Genomic DNA, 18,237 nt, shown 5'->3' on the forward strand with positions numbered 1-18,237 from the left:
ATTGTATGTGTACTCCACACTTTCTCTGTGTATTCCTCTGTTGTTGGACAACTGTGTTATTCTCATAATTTAGCTACTGCAAGCAGAGCCACAGTAAGTATTGACCTGGAAGTGCCTGTATATTAAGTTTTAAGTTTGTAAAAATTGCGTTCATTGATGTGTGCGGCTGTGTGCATGTGTGCGGTTATGCATGTGTCTGTACATGTACCACGGTGTGTATATGGGGGCCAGAGAACAACCTGTGGCAGTCAGTTCTCTCCTGCCACCATGTGGGTCCGTTTGGATATTGAACAGGTTTGTCAGGCTTGGCAGCCAGAGCCTTTACTCACCCAGCTGCCTCACCAACACCCACTGGGATATGGTTTTTGTTTTTGTTTTGTTTTTGACATAGATCTCATTGTGTAGTTAAGACTTGAACTGTTACCAACCCCTTCCATCAATTTACCAAAGCTGGGCTTGCAGGCCTGAGCTGCTACACCCAGTTATTGTCCATTCACACGTAAATGGAACCTTTATGCTTTTTTCCTGCTCATACACACATTGTATTTAGAATATAAGGTCAGGACTGGAAAGATGGCTCAGTGGTGGAGAGCACTTGCTATCCTTGAAAAGGCTCCTCCTCCATTTCCAGAACCTCTGCCTGGCAGCCTACTACCTGTAATTTCAGCATTGAGGAATTCAATGTCCCCCCTTCCTCTCTCCTGGTGTACACACATGGCATACACGGGCACACACAGAAATAGAAAAATAAATCTTTCAATATAATTAAAAGGCCTTGAGGTTGTCCTTACCTGTGTATGTTTTTGTTTCATATTGATAACTTTCTTTTATTGTAATAAATCTGTGCATTTGAGAGGTTTGACTGCATCTCATTTAAAAAGCTTCTTAGATGCTCAAGAGCTGGCTCAGTGGTTAGGAGCATTTACTGTTCTTGCAGAAGACCTAGGTTCAGTTTGCAGCACCCACAAGCACAGTTGTAACCCCAGTTCCATGGAATCTGATGCCCTCTTCTGGCTTCCAAAGACTCCTACGTGGTGCACATAAACTCATAAAGGCACACACACACACACACACACACACACACACACTCACACACACACTCACACACACAATAAATAAATGAATACATAAGTATTTAAAAATAAATTGGTTCAAAATTTTCTAGCTATAATAACTATAATTGAGCCTCCAAGGAATGCAGACTCAAATATAAATACGTTTAAATCTCACAAAATTGACAATGAAATTTTTTCTCCTCTAACACCATGTCCATTTCCCCCTAATTTACCAGCACAGTTACATTTTCCAAAAGAGCTTTTAACACAACACATAGTTATCTCATACAAGGTTAAGCAGGTTGCCTCATTAAGCTTGCAGAGAAGCAGGCCCCTTGTGATCCCTAGAAATATTCTTGCATTGATCCATCATTAAATTGGTCCTTCTAAATTGTCTCAAGTTTATCAATAGATATAAAAAGCTGAGCAGAGTGTGTAGAGCAAGATGACGTGGTCCCCAAACGTCAGGCAGAGCCAGCTGTAGCCTGAACTCAGGACTGTTCTGCCACCTGTTGGCTTTGCTTGTGCATAGCAGGGCCTTGCTGTCACTCACAGTGGTCTTACCCCTCTGTGACCTCTGCCCCAGTTCATCACTCCCAAGAGAGAAGGAGAGACCTTTGAGAGTTCCCACCGCCTGACTTCTTCCATCACTCACTGCCTTGGCCCCGTGGTCCTTCCGTAATGCTGAAAATATATGGCCAAGCACATTAAGGGCAGCACAAGTCCTTCCCTTCTTCTGGATTATTTCAGTTTCCTGTCATAAGGAAACCCAAGATGTGTCCTTAGCGGATTGCATGTGACAGCGTCTGCTTCTATCTCAGGAATCTGAGGCATGATGAATAAACTGTCATCTTTGAAGGATGATGTTTTCTCCATATTTCCATTATGAACCAGGCTGTCATCTCCTAATAAATTTCGTGCATTGGTATCAATTTATTTTTACAAGCAGAGGGTCTGATGTATTTGGGAAAGGCTCTGACAGCAGCTCTGGCCCAGCTTGACAGAGCTGGCTTCACCTCATTTTGGAAAACTACTTTGGTTCCAAGGACAGAACTTGACCCTCAGGCCTCGAGAAGAAGAAGGGGGGAAAATAAAAATAAAAACCTCTGTGAGAGGAAGAGAGACACATGAGGCAAGTTCCTTCTTTTGAGCCAAAATAAATCAAGCCTGTGGGACTACCATGACATAATATTATTTCTAGGACAGCCCTACAGAGCCAGATGGGAAATGCCATCGGTAGTGATTTGCTGAAGGTGGCTAGTCCCTTGCAGTTGTGCAGTGCATCTGTAGACCGATTTTGGTTACCAGGGTAGCTGCCTCTGCTGGTTTTACTCTCAGAAGGACCCCAGTTGTACGTTGCTGTTGGCTCAATGAGAAGTCAAGTGCTTTCACTGAGCAAGCATTTACAGCTGCAGGTGGCCACTATGAAGAGTGAGAACAGCTGTGTGTATTTGTATCTCAGATGCTTTGAGTCTGGTTGTAGGGGTCCAACGTTAGAGAAACAAAAAGAAGCCATGGTTAGTATGTCACAAGTGGTAGTGACGATCAGTGCCTCTTTATTTGATATTGGCCTTCCTCAGGAGATGGTCTGTATACATTTCACTAGTTCAGGCAGTGGCCACTGGAGGAAAACTGCCTGGATTTGTGCCCCAGCTCCAGCACCTATGGTAACTCAAGAACCTAAGTGAGGTCTTGGTCCAGTTTCCTAATTTGGCTGGTTTTCAGCTTCCTTGGCTATAAAGCAAAACTGGGAGTTGTAACTGTAGGGTACTGCTGGAGGCTGGATGAATTACTGCTTGGGAAGGTGCTAACCACAGTTCTGGGCACAAAGCACCCACTGTGTCTTGGTCTCTCCCCTCCTCCTCCTTTTTCTCCTGCTTCTGCTTATAACTCTTGTTATCATTGTATTTTACAGTCAAGAAAAGTATGACCTAAGTAATTTAGGTAAAAAGCCTAAAATCCAACAGCCAGATAGACCCCATCTCTAAATCCTGGGAATGCTGAACAGAGAAAATGGAGAAGACAGTATACAAGTTTTGCATCAGTCAAGGGTCCAGTTCATGAAACTTAGATTATTATTATCACCATCATCACCATCACCACCACCACAACCAACCACTACCACCATAATCATAATCATCATTATTGTTGTTGTCATTTTTATTTCTTGGTAATAAAAATAAAATTTCCCCTTGTCTCTACTCCAAGCATGCTTTTTATGTTTTTATGTTACTGGATAGAAGATATGTGTGTGTGTGTGTATATATATATATATATATATATATATGTGTGTGTGTGTGTGTGTGTGTGTGTGTGTAAATGCTTAGCAACCAGGCCTTTGTGTAAAATGTATGAATATGTCATGTATATATATAAATTTATATAGAACACAGTTGGTAGAAGTTAAACGTAATATTCAACCCTAATTTTCTACAGCTGCTTGATTCTCTGAGACACTTTGATTTAGGCCAAGCTCTGGTATCTGCTAGCCATATCTGGACTTGTAATTTGATAACAAGAGTACCTCTGCCAGGAGTGCAGGCTGGTGTTTGTTCCTTTATCTTAATGAGCACATCACAACTTTAGTCATTCATCAACTCCAGCCGCTACTTTACCCAGTTGGAAATGGCTTTTGGATATCAGCTGGCTATTTCTTCAGATTTTTATGTTAGTCATAATTAATAGCTATAGACAAAGAACTCTATTGTGTTTAGTCTGCGTCGTTAGTATTTCCTCCATTCCTTCTTAGATTTCAGAAAGCCGCAGGCTGATACGTCAAACCCTAATCCACAAACCCTAAATATACAAATATTTTACCTCTACATTTTGTCATCATAACCCACACTGAGTCACCAAGGTGAGGCCACTGGAGAATTGGGAAGAGAGAGACTATCAGGTAGCTGCAGCAGAGCCACATAAGCTCAAGAGCGTAAATAATAGTGACATTTTGTGGTATAATTAGGAAGCAATTAAGAGAATATATTCAGTTGTAGGTAAATGTAATGTAAGTTTCAATATCCGGGTCACAGTAGCCCAAGGACGTTTGTGGGGACCCACTATTGGCTTTTGTGAGCTGGTAAAGGCCAATCATTTCACATGATCCTCAGAAGCCAAACAGCAGAAGGGCTCACGTGCCTTCATAGCACTGTTAATCAGTTTATTACTAGATAAGATGACAGTTTCATTTATATATCTGCATATAAAACCTGTTGCATCTTAGCATGGACTGAACTGTAGCTCGCTGCAGCTGTGTCACCTGCTTTCCCCCATGCACTTTACGTAAGCCCAGAAGGGATGCCTTTCCAGGCGCCGTTGACTGTACAGTGCTGCCACCCAGCCCTGGCAATCAGGATGAGCTGCTCAGGCTTCCAAACTCTTCACTGACTGACTCGGTGCTCTTTGACCAATTATCTGGCCCCTCCTGAGTCCCAGTCCTCTTATCTGTAAAGCGGTTTTAAGGAAGGTGCCGCCTCCCAGGCTGTAGAGAGATAAGTGGGAGGGTGGCATGTAACTGCTTCCTAAGAGATGTGATAACACCTACAAGCGTGATGGCTCCTTTCTGACTGTGCTGTAGTTTGCATGTATTACACAAATGACCTCTGCAACAAGAATTAACAAGCAGCAGCACTGACTGCTGCGCCATCATACTATTTTGGGTAGGTTATGATTGATTCTCAATAGGATGCTCTCCTTTTATTAAAATTACTCATCCTATTAATGAATTCTTCCTTATTGATAGTCCTTTCTCGGTGCTTTGAGGAGTTGCTTTCTGAGGTCCTATAAGACTTCCACTGTTAATTTATGATCTGACTTCCAAAACTGTGAACTTCAGAGGTCTGCACCTGAGATTAGCAGTGGGCTCTGTGGACAGTGATGGAGGTGGAGAGGCGTACTAGCCTGTAGCTGGGGCTAATAATCTCTGAAGGCTCCTTTGCAGAGAAGTTGTAGGTATTGGGTTATAGCTTAGTTTGGGGTTCGGGCCAGCTTGCTCTTTCTCCCAAGGTTTGGTTTAAGAGCTGCACAGGACTGAATGGGTTGCCTATTTTATCTGTCTCAGTTTTTCTATTTTTCGAGGACACAGCTTGCATATCAGAAAGCCAAGTAGTAAAAAAGAACTCTTAGTATACGCTCAAGGAATGCCAACTCCTAAGTCACACTTTGTCCCCTCACGTCTTTGTCTGCCTTCTCCTTCCCCCTTGACCCCTAATGCTCTTCCTCCTCTGTTAAGCATGCTCTGGTGAGCACGGGGATGTGAGTTTGATTTCCAGAATCCACATTCGAAGAAACTTGGACACAATGTTACATATTTAAAATTCTGTCACTGGGGAAACTGAGGTAGGCAAATCCCTTAGGCTTCCCAGCCAGCCAGATCAACCTACACGCTGAGTTCCAAGCCAGTGAACAGTGGTCTTCTCTCTTCAAAAGTTTCTGGATGCTGTGTGAGGAACTTAGGAGGTTGGTGGGGATTTTTTTTTTGTTGTTGTTGTTTTTGTTTTGTTTTTGTTTTGTTTGCTTCTGTACATAGAGTATATTTCTGTCTCCTTTATATTTACTACTTGCATCTTTGGGGGGAAGGATTTGTTACCTAATTCTTAGATTTTTAAATCTTTTTGTATTCCTTTGCATCTGCTAAGCATGTTCCAGGAGCTACAGTGGTTTTCATTCTGTGAGTTGATTGAGAAGGAGCCTACAAACACCTAGAGACGCAGCATTTCTTTCCTTCCTTTCTTTCCTGCAGCTGGTCTTCAATCCCTCCCTCCCCATAAATATTTGTGAACTGCTGGTCCCAGCCAGATGCCCTCTGGGGTTACTGGCAGAACTAGGGCCCCTGTAGACCAGATAAAATCAAATGCAGTGCTTCAGGCTGTTGGCTTCAAAGGGCTTCCTTCTTCTCCAGAGAGGCCTTTGGCACAAGCTGTCTTCTACCTCTTTTCTGCCCACTTCTGACCTGAATCGCCTTCCTCTCCCTCTCTCAGCTAAGTGCCCAGTTTCTGCCAGACTCTTACCACCCTCTCGTGGATGAAATCTCATCACTGCTTCTTGTTTTTTGTCTTCCCCTTTTCTTGACTTCTGTCTTTGGTAAGACATAAATGTCCCTGATCTCAAATCTGTCTATGATACCAATCCCATCTCTCCATCACTGGTGCTGAAATTCTGGCTTCATGCTAGATGGCACGGCAGGGCCATTTGTAAACAAGGCTGGAAGCCTCAGCTGTCAGGATGGTCCTTCACTTCTGTGACTTATTGCTTTGATCTTCATCCTATTCTGAGCAGTTTGAACTACAATGGTGATACATAGTCTTGTCTTTGACTTTAAAGTGTCATATTTAGCCAACCATCATTCCTTGCCTTCCTCTTGTTTTCCTGGGACTGAGTTGGGTACAAGGGCTAAGAGTGTAGCTCATTTTAGAAAGTGAATACAGTTCCTTTTGAAAACTCACCTTTACAACGAATAAGAAACACATACAGACATGGCTACGGTTACCCTGTGTAAGTGTCAACCTCAAGTATTTATGGGGGTTCTGTTAGGAGTTGATGACTCTTCATGGCCACTATTAATCAGGGTACATATATATATATATATATATATATATATATATATATATATATATATATATATATGAAAAAAATTTTTTTTTTTTCGGTACGCCAAGAATGTAACTGAGTTCCTCGTTTCATTTTTCAAGATAGCCTCAGCTCAGGCCTGGCCTCTAGTAATGATTTCTAAATATTTCATAACTAAAGGAGCGGCGCCTTTTCTTTTGAGAAGAAAACTAAATGTTTTTAGAGGAGTCAGCTTTCTGCCGTGGTTTCAGGGAATGAATTGTGATGAGAAGTGAAGATTACTTCTACTTGAAAGAGGCTGACAAATTTCCCAGCCCAGGATCACTTTATGTGCCTTATGATTTAGGGGTGAGTGAGCATGCCAAAGAACTCCACTTGAGCTGAGTGATGGAGGATGAGTTGTGGGGCTGTGGTCTTCTATGGTATTTTGTGAAAAATAGTCAGAGATTTATGGCCACTAAACAACTTTGTAGCTGCCCCCGCCTTGTTCTGAAGCCTGCAAAATATCTGCTCCTGTCCTTTGTAGCATGCACCATGACGCTCAGGAATGCCCGCCCTGAGCTGCAGCGGTCACTGAACACACTCATTTGGGCAGAGCCTTGAATTGAGTGTCACACATTCGCCCCAGCCCATTCATTTTCTGTAATCACCGCGAGAATTTTCTCACTCTACACGTCTCTCCTAGAAGGTGCTGGACTTTCGCTGAATCTTTTACAAGGTTCCCAAAGCTCTGGCCTCCTTCCTGAATTAACTGTTGACATGGCTCCTCTGCAGTATGGTTAAGGGGAAGCTTTCTATTGTAGAGATGGGGAGGGGGAGGGGAGAGGGGATGCTGCTGAGCGTGAGAACAAGAGCTGAGTAGCCGAAATACCAGACTTACAAGGAGGCCATGGGGAGGGAAGCCCATGAGATGGATACGTTTAGGATAAGGGAAGAAGTAAGAGGGATTTGGACCTTCTTCTGAAATATAGAATAGGTACTTGCCATACTGGGGGAGCCTGGAGACCAGCACCTGCTTTGGCACACTAATAGGTATAATAGGTAGCTATTATTTGTCCCTTCTTCCAGCGAGGGGGACCTACTTTACAAGTTCCTGAGGAACGTTGGCTTTTGTTTCTGACTGACAGAATTTGGGGGTTGCGTTTCCTTTGGACAAGATACTTCCTGCATGATGGAAATTGCCTCCTACAATGTGCTGGTGGCTGTTAACCACTGTTGATGTGATTTTTTTTTTTTTAATGTTAGAGATCTTGGTTTGCTGGTAGATCTCTGTGAGTTTGAGGCTAGCCTGGTGTACAAATCAAGTTCTAGGACAGCCAGGACTGTTACACAAAAAAAGTGTATCTCAAAACAAAACAAAACAAAACAAAACAAAAAAAAGGTCCCCAAAATAAACACATAAGCAAAAAAGACTGTTGGCAACGTTCCAGTACTGAATGGGAAAATAGTCAAGGGACTCTCCTTGTGCACCGGCAGATTTTCATCAAGTCTCACATGCCTAGGACACCAAAAGCCTTGAAAGAAAGGACACATTTTCACCATTCTTAGATTTTTTTTTTTTTTTGTCCATCTATGGATCATATTCAATGGCTTTATAAGAAATACAAATGAGCTATGTTTTCTCAAAAATACAACCAGAGATGGCATTAATATACATTGTACAGTACTAGAAAATCACCTGAGGTTGGCAGCAGTAGAGGATTGCCCGGGTTAGAGATAAGAATCTTTGTATTATTAGGTTTCATGTTTAAATTTTTTGTAAATTTCAAAAGTGTGGAAAAATGTAAACATTAAAGGCATACATAGCTGCCATTTAAATTTGTTGTTTGTAACATTTTGAGATATCTCTAGCAAACTTATTCTTTGGTCCATAGACATAACTATGATGCATACTTTATTAGATCCAATCTAGTTCCTGTGCCTCCTGGTGGATATGAGGACTTTCATAAGTCACACACACACACACACACACACACACACACACACACACACACACACACACACAAAACCACACAACATTTATCATTAGGACACTTGCATTTTTACTCTGTAGAAATTTTTAACCCTATCTGAAGTGAGATATTTCAACTAGGCTTATTGCACTTAAACATTAAGTATCATTCTTTCACATAAATATATACTATTTTCCTGACTCTCTTTGCTCGTTGACAGTTATTTAAGTTGTTTTAACTTTTTGGGTTAGAAATACGGTAGCAATAAAAGTCTCCACTTCCAGACTTACATGTGAAAGTTTCTCTAGCTATGCATCTTATATTTTCATCATTGTGTAAGCATGTGTACATGTGTGTGCATGTGTGTGTGGGGGTGCATGTGTGCGTGTGTGCATGTGTGTGTGTCCATGCACACACACATGAAAAAGTGTGGGCATGTGGAGGTAGAGGGCAACCCCGGGTGTCACCCTCAGGAATACCATCCACTGCTCTAGTCAACTGAACCAGCAGCACATTCCCCTGGCAGACGTGAGAGAACAGCCTTCATGCCCCTCTGTGTCCCCTTGCATTTGATCTTAGCAGTTAAGTCTGCTGACACAGTGCCTGGCGGAATCGGATCCTGCGTTAGCGCTCATGGCCTTTTAGCAAATCTGATGGAATTCGCTGTTATTGACTGTTCAGGTCTCCTCTGAAACCCTTGGCATTTCCTTTGCCCACTATCTTCTATTATGCATTTTTGTTGACTGGAGGACATTCTTTATGTATCTTGAATACTGGTATTTTATTGTAGACATGGCAAATATCCCCTAACAGAAGATAAAAGCAAAATGTGGAGTTACAAATCTCTGCCATCGGCACTTAGGAAAACTGGCGAGGAATCAAAGGTTCGAGAATCTTTATGTCCCTGACGATTCAGACTCGCCCAGGTTTCCTCAGTCTTACCTTAGGCGTCTCTTCTTAATACACATAAAAGAAAACATTATGTAAATGTTCTCTGCTTATGCTTCTGTTATCTGATCCTCAAGCTGCGATGTGTGTGTTGCCTCAAGTCCAAGGTGAGTTCTATATCCTTTGTCAAGTCACGTGCAAAGTGAAGGAATTCTCCTGTTTGTGTCTTTCCTATGCTAACCTGGCCTTTATGAATTGCGTGTCTGAGGAGAAGATGTGGAGAACATGTATGTGGAAAACATGTATGTGGACCACATTGCAGAGGTTCCATGCTTTTCATTTTGAAAAAAGCCTCGCTGAAGAGCGGATAGTTGAAGTCTTTGATTTCTAGAGTCTCCCGCCGCTACAAAACACAGTTTGCCAAATTGTTATTTTCCTGGATTCTTTTCTACAAATTGAGTTTGTCTCACAAAGATGAATGATGTACAGAAAAGTAATTAAGCGCTGGGCACTGAGTGACAGCTACAAAACTCCATGCCATCTTTGTCCTCTATACAAGTTGGAAACAAGGCTAAGCGCTCTTCCTCTCACTGCAGAACTCCCATGTCCTGTGCAGTCAGAGGGTGTTTACTTGAATGCAGTGTGTTCTCCGGTTGTTCTCAGGAAAAGTGGTTCATCAACAGCCCAAACCCAAGTTTAACAATACTAAGAAATTCTATAGCACAGTGACCTGAAACTCTTACTTGGGTTGCACTGGGCAATGGGGGTGAGGTGGTCTATATTTTAAGTTTAATTTTTTTCTTAAAGGATGAGATGCAACAGAAATACTGATGAAGAGAAAAGGCTGGGCTGTCTTTGGAGGAAGTGTGCTGAAAGGTCCCAATTCATCACTTTATCTGTCCTTCAGCAAATGTAGAATGGCATCCAGGCCTCACAAGCCAACTTAGAGACAAGGAGCAACTGTAGGGTTTGGATTTGAATTCAGTGTTCATCTCTACCACATATTTGCAGCTTGCTAGTGTTCAGTGGGGCTGGGTATAGCAAGCCTTTAAAAACCACTTTGCTGTGTGGCTGAACTTTTCTCTGTCTGATTCTAATATACGTGGACCATGCGTTAGACAGACTCTCTGCTCATTATGTTTGCCTTTTAGCTGGAGTGGACAAGTGCTCCCTCAAATCTGATTCCACCAAGGGACCAAGCTTCTAATTTTGCTCTGTTCAGACCTCTCTCTGTAAGTCTGCCCTGAAAGCTGCCTAATCAAACACCTCAAATGTCAGAAATGAAGTTTAAAGGGTTTTCGTGGCAAGTAGGTCTAATCTCCTGCTTGTTCTGAGTCCCACAGTGCAGTAATCTCTTCGCAGAGAAGGCCTGCTTCTAGCAGGGTAAACATACCTTATAGAATGGATTTCTTCTTCTAGAAAGAAAAAACGAGGCATTAATGAAATTTACTTTTTCATGGAGCTTTTGGAAAGGTTGAAAGCTTAGGTTTTTACTTCTAGCAGATGTTCTTTTTCGGATATTAAAAAAAAAGTTGCATTTGATTTAGAAATCTCCGTTAAGTATGAGAGTGGTGCTCCATGTCAAACCAGCCAAGCTCTTCAGGTAACAACATATCGGTCATTGGTACCCATTCCACGTGAGTGCCACTGCTGTCACAATTTCTTCCTACATTAGCCTGCAAGGATACAAAGATCAGGAAAAGGTTAATACCACAAGCACAAGGTGCCTTTTACACAGTTCCCCACAGGATAACTAGGCAATGTTACAACCAAAGAGCTGTTGATGTACAGTTAAAAATAAAAAAAACAAACAAAAACAAACCCTTACAATTGTATAAACCATTTTCTTCTGGCACTTTGAATGATGGTTTTTTTGGTTGGTTAGTTTTGTGGTGTGTGTGTGTGTGTGTGTGTGTGTGTGTGTGTGTGTGTGTGTGTGTGTGTTCCAAAATCAATGAGAACATTGTTCTTCTTTACAAAGCATGTGTGAAGGGACAGTTACAGGAGCATAGGTAACCCCCCAACCCACCCAAACAGCGACACCAGTGCCCAGCTTCGTCCCGTCACGGAGGTCACCTTGATGGATGCTACATCATGGATTCCCACTTTTGGTTATCCTCCCAGCTGATGATGTCTCACTGATAGCCATCACACATACTGAGCATCCATAATCAAAAAACCTAAAATCCACCATGCTGCCAACCCAAACCTTTTGAGCACTGGCCTGATGCCACAAGTAGAAGCTTCTCCTGGCCCCATAGACCAAAATGCAGGAGCGCTAAATTTATCTGTGTGCGAGATGTACAGAGAACAAATGAATGCCACATTCCAACTTGGGCCTCATCCTCAATGTACCTCCTCCCATATCTGCGCTTATTCCAAACGGCTTAGTATGAAATATTCTGATTGCAGGCATTTCAAATGCGGGGCATTGAATTTGTATTCAAACTCCAGAGGGGTTTCTCCAGGGTTGTTGTTAAACTTAGCTGGCAGCCCAGATGCAGAGCCTTATATATTTTACTTTCCTCTGCCTCTGTGCCTTTAGGTCCACGTAAGCCTGCCCTGATTTTCCTCATCTGCACAGCCTCGTCCACAATTATTACCACAGGAATCTGCTTACAGCCAGCATTGACTTTGCCCAAATTTCTGGGAGCATTCCTTTAACAGAATTAGTTTATAACACTTCCTGCCTTCTGCCCCTCTTCTTTTCTTCATCTCCTTTCTGCTCCTCATAACAACAACAACAACAACAACAACAACAACAACAACAACAAAATCCTCTTATCTCAAAGCCATCCTCAAATTGCTGTACGCTACTATGCTCGCTGGAATTCTATCTCAGCAGGCAGAGGAAGGCCCAGGGGATCCCATTCTCTCCAAACTCAGATTCCCAAGGAGATACGTTGAGTACACAGGGGCACTCGGTCTTTGCTTGTTTCTCTGTGATGACCCTTTGCTTTTTGTCTTACAGACTTCAGGAGGGGATGCTGCTGTTTCTCCGGAGGGCCACCCCCAGTACACACCTTTGCCTTCTGCATCCAGAGAGCTCACCAGTCACCGAGGTAGGAACTCAGCTTTGCGTTGTTTACCATGACTGTAGGCAGCACGCAGGATCTCTGTGGGCCTTACAGCTCCTGTCCTGTGATAAGGAGCCTAGTGCTTCTCGCGCTCTGGGTGGGAAGCCTGTACTATCAAACTTGAAGGGTTTAACCCACATGATGCAGGAAGACAAAATCCCCCCTCTAGCCAGAAAGATTTTAGTATTTAACAATTACTTAGAAGACCGTTCCATACAGCAATGGTAATGGAGAGACACTGGGTGAGTCAGTATTTGTTAAAGAAGCAATGTGTGCAAATATAAGAGTTGAAATGTGTAATTTCAAAGAGAGAGAACGCGATATTACAGCTCAAAGGACCTTCAGTTTGCCTGGTGACGTCAGAGGGATCTTTGACTTCTCATGGCTTCTCTGGTCCTGAAAGCATAATTTGGTTTGCGTGGTTCTTCTAGTATCGACATCCTGTTGCTGCCTTTGACATCTTAAGTTTCAAAAACAAGCACAATGCTGACAGAATATCGTTTGCAAAAGTCTTGTCCCTTAACCAGCTTCTGGGGCCAAGGGACATGTCACTGACTGAGCTGGAACTGCTCAGGGCAAGAAGGGGTCACGTGGTCTGGCTTGCTTACTGTTCTACTCTGCCGTGATCACATTGCTGCTTCTTAAGTGTGGGTCTGTGTTTCAAGGTTAAATAAGGAAAGGTTTAGCAGAGGGACACTGCGCATGTTAAAACTGCGTCCTCCAGTACGAAACCATAGGGGGAGTCACTGGGGGAGTAGTAGCTCTCTTGATCACTTTTACTATGCTATGTGGATGGAATAAAAACTTCAAAAGTGGTGGCAGCCTTATGGTCTCTACGAATAATGGGGCATTAATAGTCTACGCAAAGCTCTAAAGAGAGTCACGGAGAGCTTCAGGAGTCTGTGACTTGAATCTGTCTTGATCGGCCGGCTTGTGGGTACCAGCAAAACTCTTTATACACAAATGTTAACCTAATTATAATCTGGGTGTGATTTTCTTCTTCAGGCGTCAGCTTTGTGAGAATTAGTTTTGCTCAGGCAGGTGGAACAGGTACCAGGGTACCCATGTCCCAGGGACTGAGCAAGCCTCTGCTGTGGATGTTCCCCTAAAGGTCTTGAGCACTTCTCTTGGGACTGTTGGGAGGAAACACCCATGAAAAAACTGTACCAGGAGAAACAGTCACAGAGTTAACAGTGCTACAGGCAACAATGAAAACACTCTAAAATTACCTTCATTTTTTTTTTTTTTTTTACAAGTGTGTTGTTTTCTGGCACAGTGGTAAGGATAATTGTACTTAACAGCTTATTGAGCAGCTTGCACGGAGGCTAAAGTCTCCAAGACCCCAACTCCATTTATAAAGACTTTACCTGCACATGATACCGAGACTTCACAATGGAAGAATCTGATGAGGTGATTGGTGTTAGTCAGGAATGGGTCATATATCACCTGTTAATTTAATAGTGAAATGTAAGCCTTGGAGCTGGGTGTGGTGATGCACGCCTTTAATCCTAGCACTCGGGAGGCAGAGGCGGGAGGATCTCTATAAGTTCGAGGCTAGCCTGGTCTACAAAATGAGTTCAAGACATCCAAGACTACACAGAGAAATCTTGTCTCAAAAAAACCAAACAAAGAAGCAATATGAGTCTTGAGGGAATAAAGAAAGGTATACTTGTAGCAGATTATTTGTATGTGTGCATGGATACATGTGTGTCTGTGTGTTGTGATATGATGCTGGGGCCCAACAGAGCCCAGGCATACAGGCAAGTATTATATCCTTGAGTTTTATCTCCAATTCTCCAATGCAAGTTTTAGGGGTAATTTTTTTTTTTTTTTTTTTTTTTTTTTTTAGCAATGTTCGTAATATGCAAAAAATACAGAAGTAGATTGTAAATCAATCCTCCTGACTGACATCACAGCTTTTAAAATGGGAAAAATAAAAAAAAAATGTTATTTAAAGGTATCTAATAACTGATGCCCTAGCCTTACTTAGAAATAGCCTGATACATGATTTCCTGGTCCTCCAAACTTCTGGGTTCTTAAGTTGGGTGTTGAAAATAGAATCTATGTCATGTAACCATGTTCTCTGGGTGCATGGTCACAAGGAGACAGAGAGAGAAACAAAGAAGCTTCCAAAAGCTGGCCGTGGGTTTAGTATCCAACTAAGGAAAGGGGCAATGTATACTTCATGTTGGCCAGAATTATATACCACCACATGAAGAAAGCCACTGCTGTCTTGGGACCCAAAATGAAACTACTTAATACCATGCTATGTTTTTACATTTAAGGCTATTATTCTAAACTTCCGATTATATAAATCAAGAAAGCACTTGAATGCTACTCATCAATTCCTTTATGGAAATGGCTTGTGAGTACCTATGCTGAGAGGCTCTTTCCGTGGCAAGCAGGCAAACTGTGTTGCTCCTGTCAAAATCCTTCCCAATTCTTGATCTACAGAATCTGAGCTGGAGTGGAGCTTCTATTTGAAAACAATTGCTGATCCACCCACTTCCCAATCTATTTTCCTTCCGCATCAACAACTACAAAAACTGGTGGGTAGGTGTTTATGTTCATGCACAAATTGCTGTTTCTCTATGCCCATTCTATTTTCACTCGTCCTTTTCTGTAACTTCCAATGTCGAATTTGATGGGACCAGGATCCGTGTCTCAAGAATGGTAGTAACACATGAAGAAACCATGAGCCTAGACTGAGGACCAAGAGGTGGGAGGACTGAACCATTTTATCCGTAACTTGCATAAATGCCATGTATCTTGTGTGGCATCATGTGTAGAGCTAGAATTTGTTGCTTCCCATGTGAAACTTTCTGTTGAGTTGTATCGCATTTTTTATCTCTTGATAAAAAAAAAAAAACTTAGCATATTTCTATCCAGCCCCTAATGTAATTGTTCATCTTCTAATTTCTGTGAAAGATGTCTCTGTGTATGTGTCTTAAACTCATGAATAAAAGCCCTATGAGAGGCAGGGCTAATCCTACCTCCCCAGCCACAATCTTCAGTTCTCCAGTCATCAGATTGGATGCCACATCTCTAGGGGGAAGGGCGCTTCTTTGATTCTACCGCCTACATCCATGTCTGGTTAGTTTGCCCTAGATACCAGCTTTTGTGAGAAGTAGAGAACACTGTCCCTACTTTCTCATACATCTGTGATGCCCGGCAATGGCCCTTAATACTCAACATATATTTGTCTGGGTTTGGGTCAGTATCTGCAAAGCACACTGTATTCAAAGCTGGATTCACTAGCCCGTGACGCCATTAGGAGTTGTGGAGCCTTTAAGCGGCAGGGCTTGTTAGGAGGATATCACACCATGGAGGGCGTGTCCACAAGGGGATATTGAAGCCACAGTTATTCCTTTATTTTCCTTTTTGCTTTTTGATATGAGGTGGTGGTCTTTTTCATAGGTTCCTGCCATGACATGGTGTGATGCTTTATACCTTGTATCAGACCCAGAGCAATGGGCCCGCCAAACCAGGACTGAAGTCGCCCAAACTGTGAGCCAAAGTAACTGTGTCAGGTATCTCTTACCATAATAGAAAGTTGACTCCCGTCAGTAAAAGCTGAGTCATGGAAGCCTAGGGGAAGAGTCAGTGTCTTCAGTAGCTCTGTGAGATAACAAGGGTGAGCAGAGTCATTAGAAGGGCTGGCCATTTTCACCTGTGGCCTCAATCCTGGTGCTTCCAGAAGCTCGAACAAGGATGGGAGACATATCTGCTGACTCATTGCCAAAGTCTAGAAGCCACCATACATGACTTTCAAGTAGATGGTTATTTTAATACTTATCTGCCAAATAATGTTGTTTTAGTAGTAGGGAGGGGAATGGGGTGAATTGAATAAATTAAGCACACTATTTTCTTATAAAAGATACTCTCAGAGCAGGGCCTTCATTCTCAGGAAGATTCGGGTTCACAGGGGTGTAGCATATCCCACCTCATATTTGTCTCAGAACGCTGCCCTAGACAGCAGCAAAGTGTGGGAATATGGGGGCCACTAAGCTACATCCTGATCTCTGCTGGAAACCTAGATGTTCTCAGTGAGTGCCATGTTATGAAGATCACTGGCTCTTCAAATATGTTGTGTGGACAGGATACACTCCAGCACAGCAGCCACTGCCAATCTGTGTGGTAGCTATTAGAAGCAGAGGTCACAGGAACATAGGGTAGACCGCTGTGTCTTTTGGGGAGCCATTTATATTTAAATCAAAACCATGTTATTCTTAATCTGCCCTTATAAAGTGTGGGAGTAAAGGGACATATCCCCATTAAAAAGGGGTACCCCAAGAACTGCTAGAGGCTGACTAGAGCCACTCAGCAGCAAAGACACAAATAGTACTTGTCCAAAGATCTGTTCCTATGATTCCAAGGTTACCTCTGACCTTCTTCCTCCCCATTGGATACCCAAAGCAAGGGCTACCTGTCACACTGTATCAAACAAAATGGAGGTAAACATACAGGAAGAGGTAGTGACTGGAAATATCCAATTCTAAGTGTGCTAAAGCTACCATGAGGTGCCAGCAGGGAAGTTGGAGACTTTAAAGGGTTGTAGGAAGGTTTTAGAGGACTTCAGGACCACCTAGGCATGCAGTTCCCAGTCTAAAGACCAAGTGCTGGTGCAGGTGAGTCACTCACCATGACTGAGGGCACTGCCCTGCTCTTCCTCCTTTTGAGCTATTCAATCCCTACAGCAGTGCCTCTTTGGGGGAGGTCCTCTAACCCAGAATGAGCCACAACAGAGGATTCTGGGAAGTGTAGTTTCCAGTGAGTTACAAAGAAACCATGACAAGAAGATGGTGTGCATGGAACCAATAGCCAGGCTCACCCGCTGTCATCCCGTGTCTCCCACAGATATGACACCAAAGATCTCACTCCCACATTTCTGCATATACAATATGCGAATTAACCAAAAATCCCCCAAGTGTCTCTCAATCACTTTTCTCTCCTTGATGCTTCAGCCACTTCAAAAATGTGCAAGAGTTTGCTTGTCATATTAAGCATTTGATTTTCAATATGCAGAAGAAAGAAAGCTAAGAATGAGGAAATTTGTTTGAAAACTTGCTGGAAGATTCAAAACCACCCTACCTCACTGGTCCTTGGCAGTGTTGTTTTTATTGACATGATTATTGGCTATGCATCTTCTTCCTGAACTCGGTGTCTGGTATGTTCATATTTAAAATTAATTGCCAGGACAATCCCAGCATGATTTACATAGAGAATATTATAATTAGTGATTGTTTGCCATTGCCTAAATGCGGATTGGATTTCCTGCTTACTTGTTGATCTTTCTGTTTATCTCTGGGAGCCGCTCAGAGGGTTCCGTCCAAGAGAGAGTGAGAGAGGGGGAAAAAAAAAAAAAAAAAAAAACCCACAGTGACTGCTTTTCATTTGTATTATTAAAACCATTTTTGGCCTGAGATCTGAGCAGATACATTTTCTGAGAAGCTATAAATACAGCCCTTTGCTTCCACTGATCAAATTAGCAAGTGACATGAATATGAGAAAAATTAGATGGGTGTTTGAGAAGAGCTGTGGAGCCATGGTGGCCATGAGAGCTTCATGACAAGAAGCAGAGATCAGAGGGGCTTGCTAGGTGCTAAAGTTATGACTCGGCAGCTTTGGGGCGGAAACAGGACTGTTTCAACCAGTAGGCTTTTTAAAATTTCTTTAATTTATAGGTTTGTTTCATTTTTT

At 42.6% G+C, this 18,237-nt stretch overlaps 1 protein-coding gene across 1 annotated transcript in view; it reads left to right on the top strand.

Annotated features, from left to right (window-relative positions):
• Positions 1-18,237, top strand: part of Lrmda (leucine rich melanocyte differentiation associated) — a 1,013,406-nt gene that overhangs the window by 807,666 nt on the left and 187,503 nt on the right. Inside the window, exon 6 of the mRNA XM_051142900.1 lies at positions 12,432-12,522. Within this exon, the coding sequence (XP_050998857.1) occupies positions 12,432-12,522 (91 nt within the window). The remainder of the gene's footprint in view (positions 1-12,431; positions 12,523-18,237) is intronic.

The sequence above is a fragment of the Acomys russatus genome, chromosome 3 (assembly GCF_903995435.1).
Source record: "Acomys russatus chromosome 3, mAcoRus1.1, whole genome shotgun sequence".
NCBI lineage: Eukaryota > Metazoa > Chordata > Mammalia > Rodentia > Muridae > Acomys > Acomys russatus.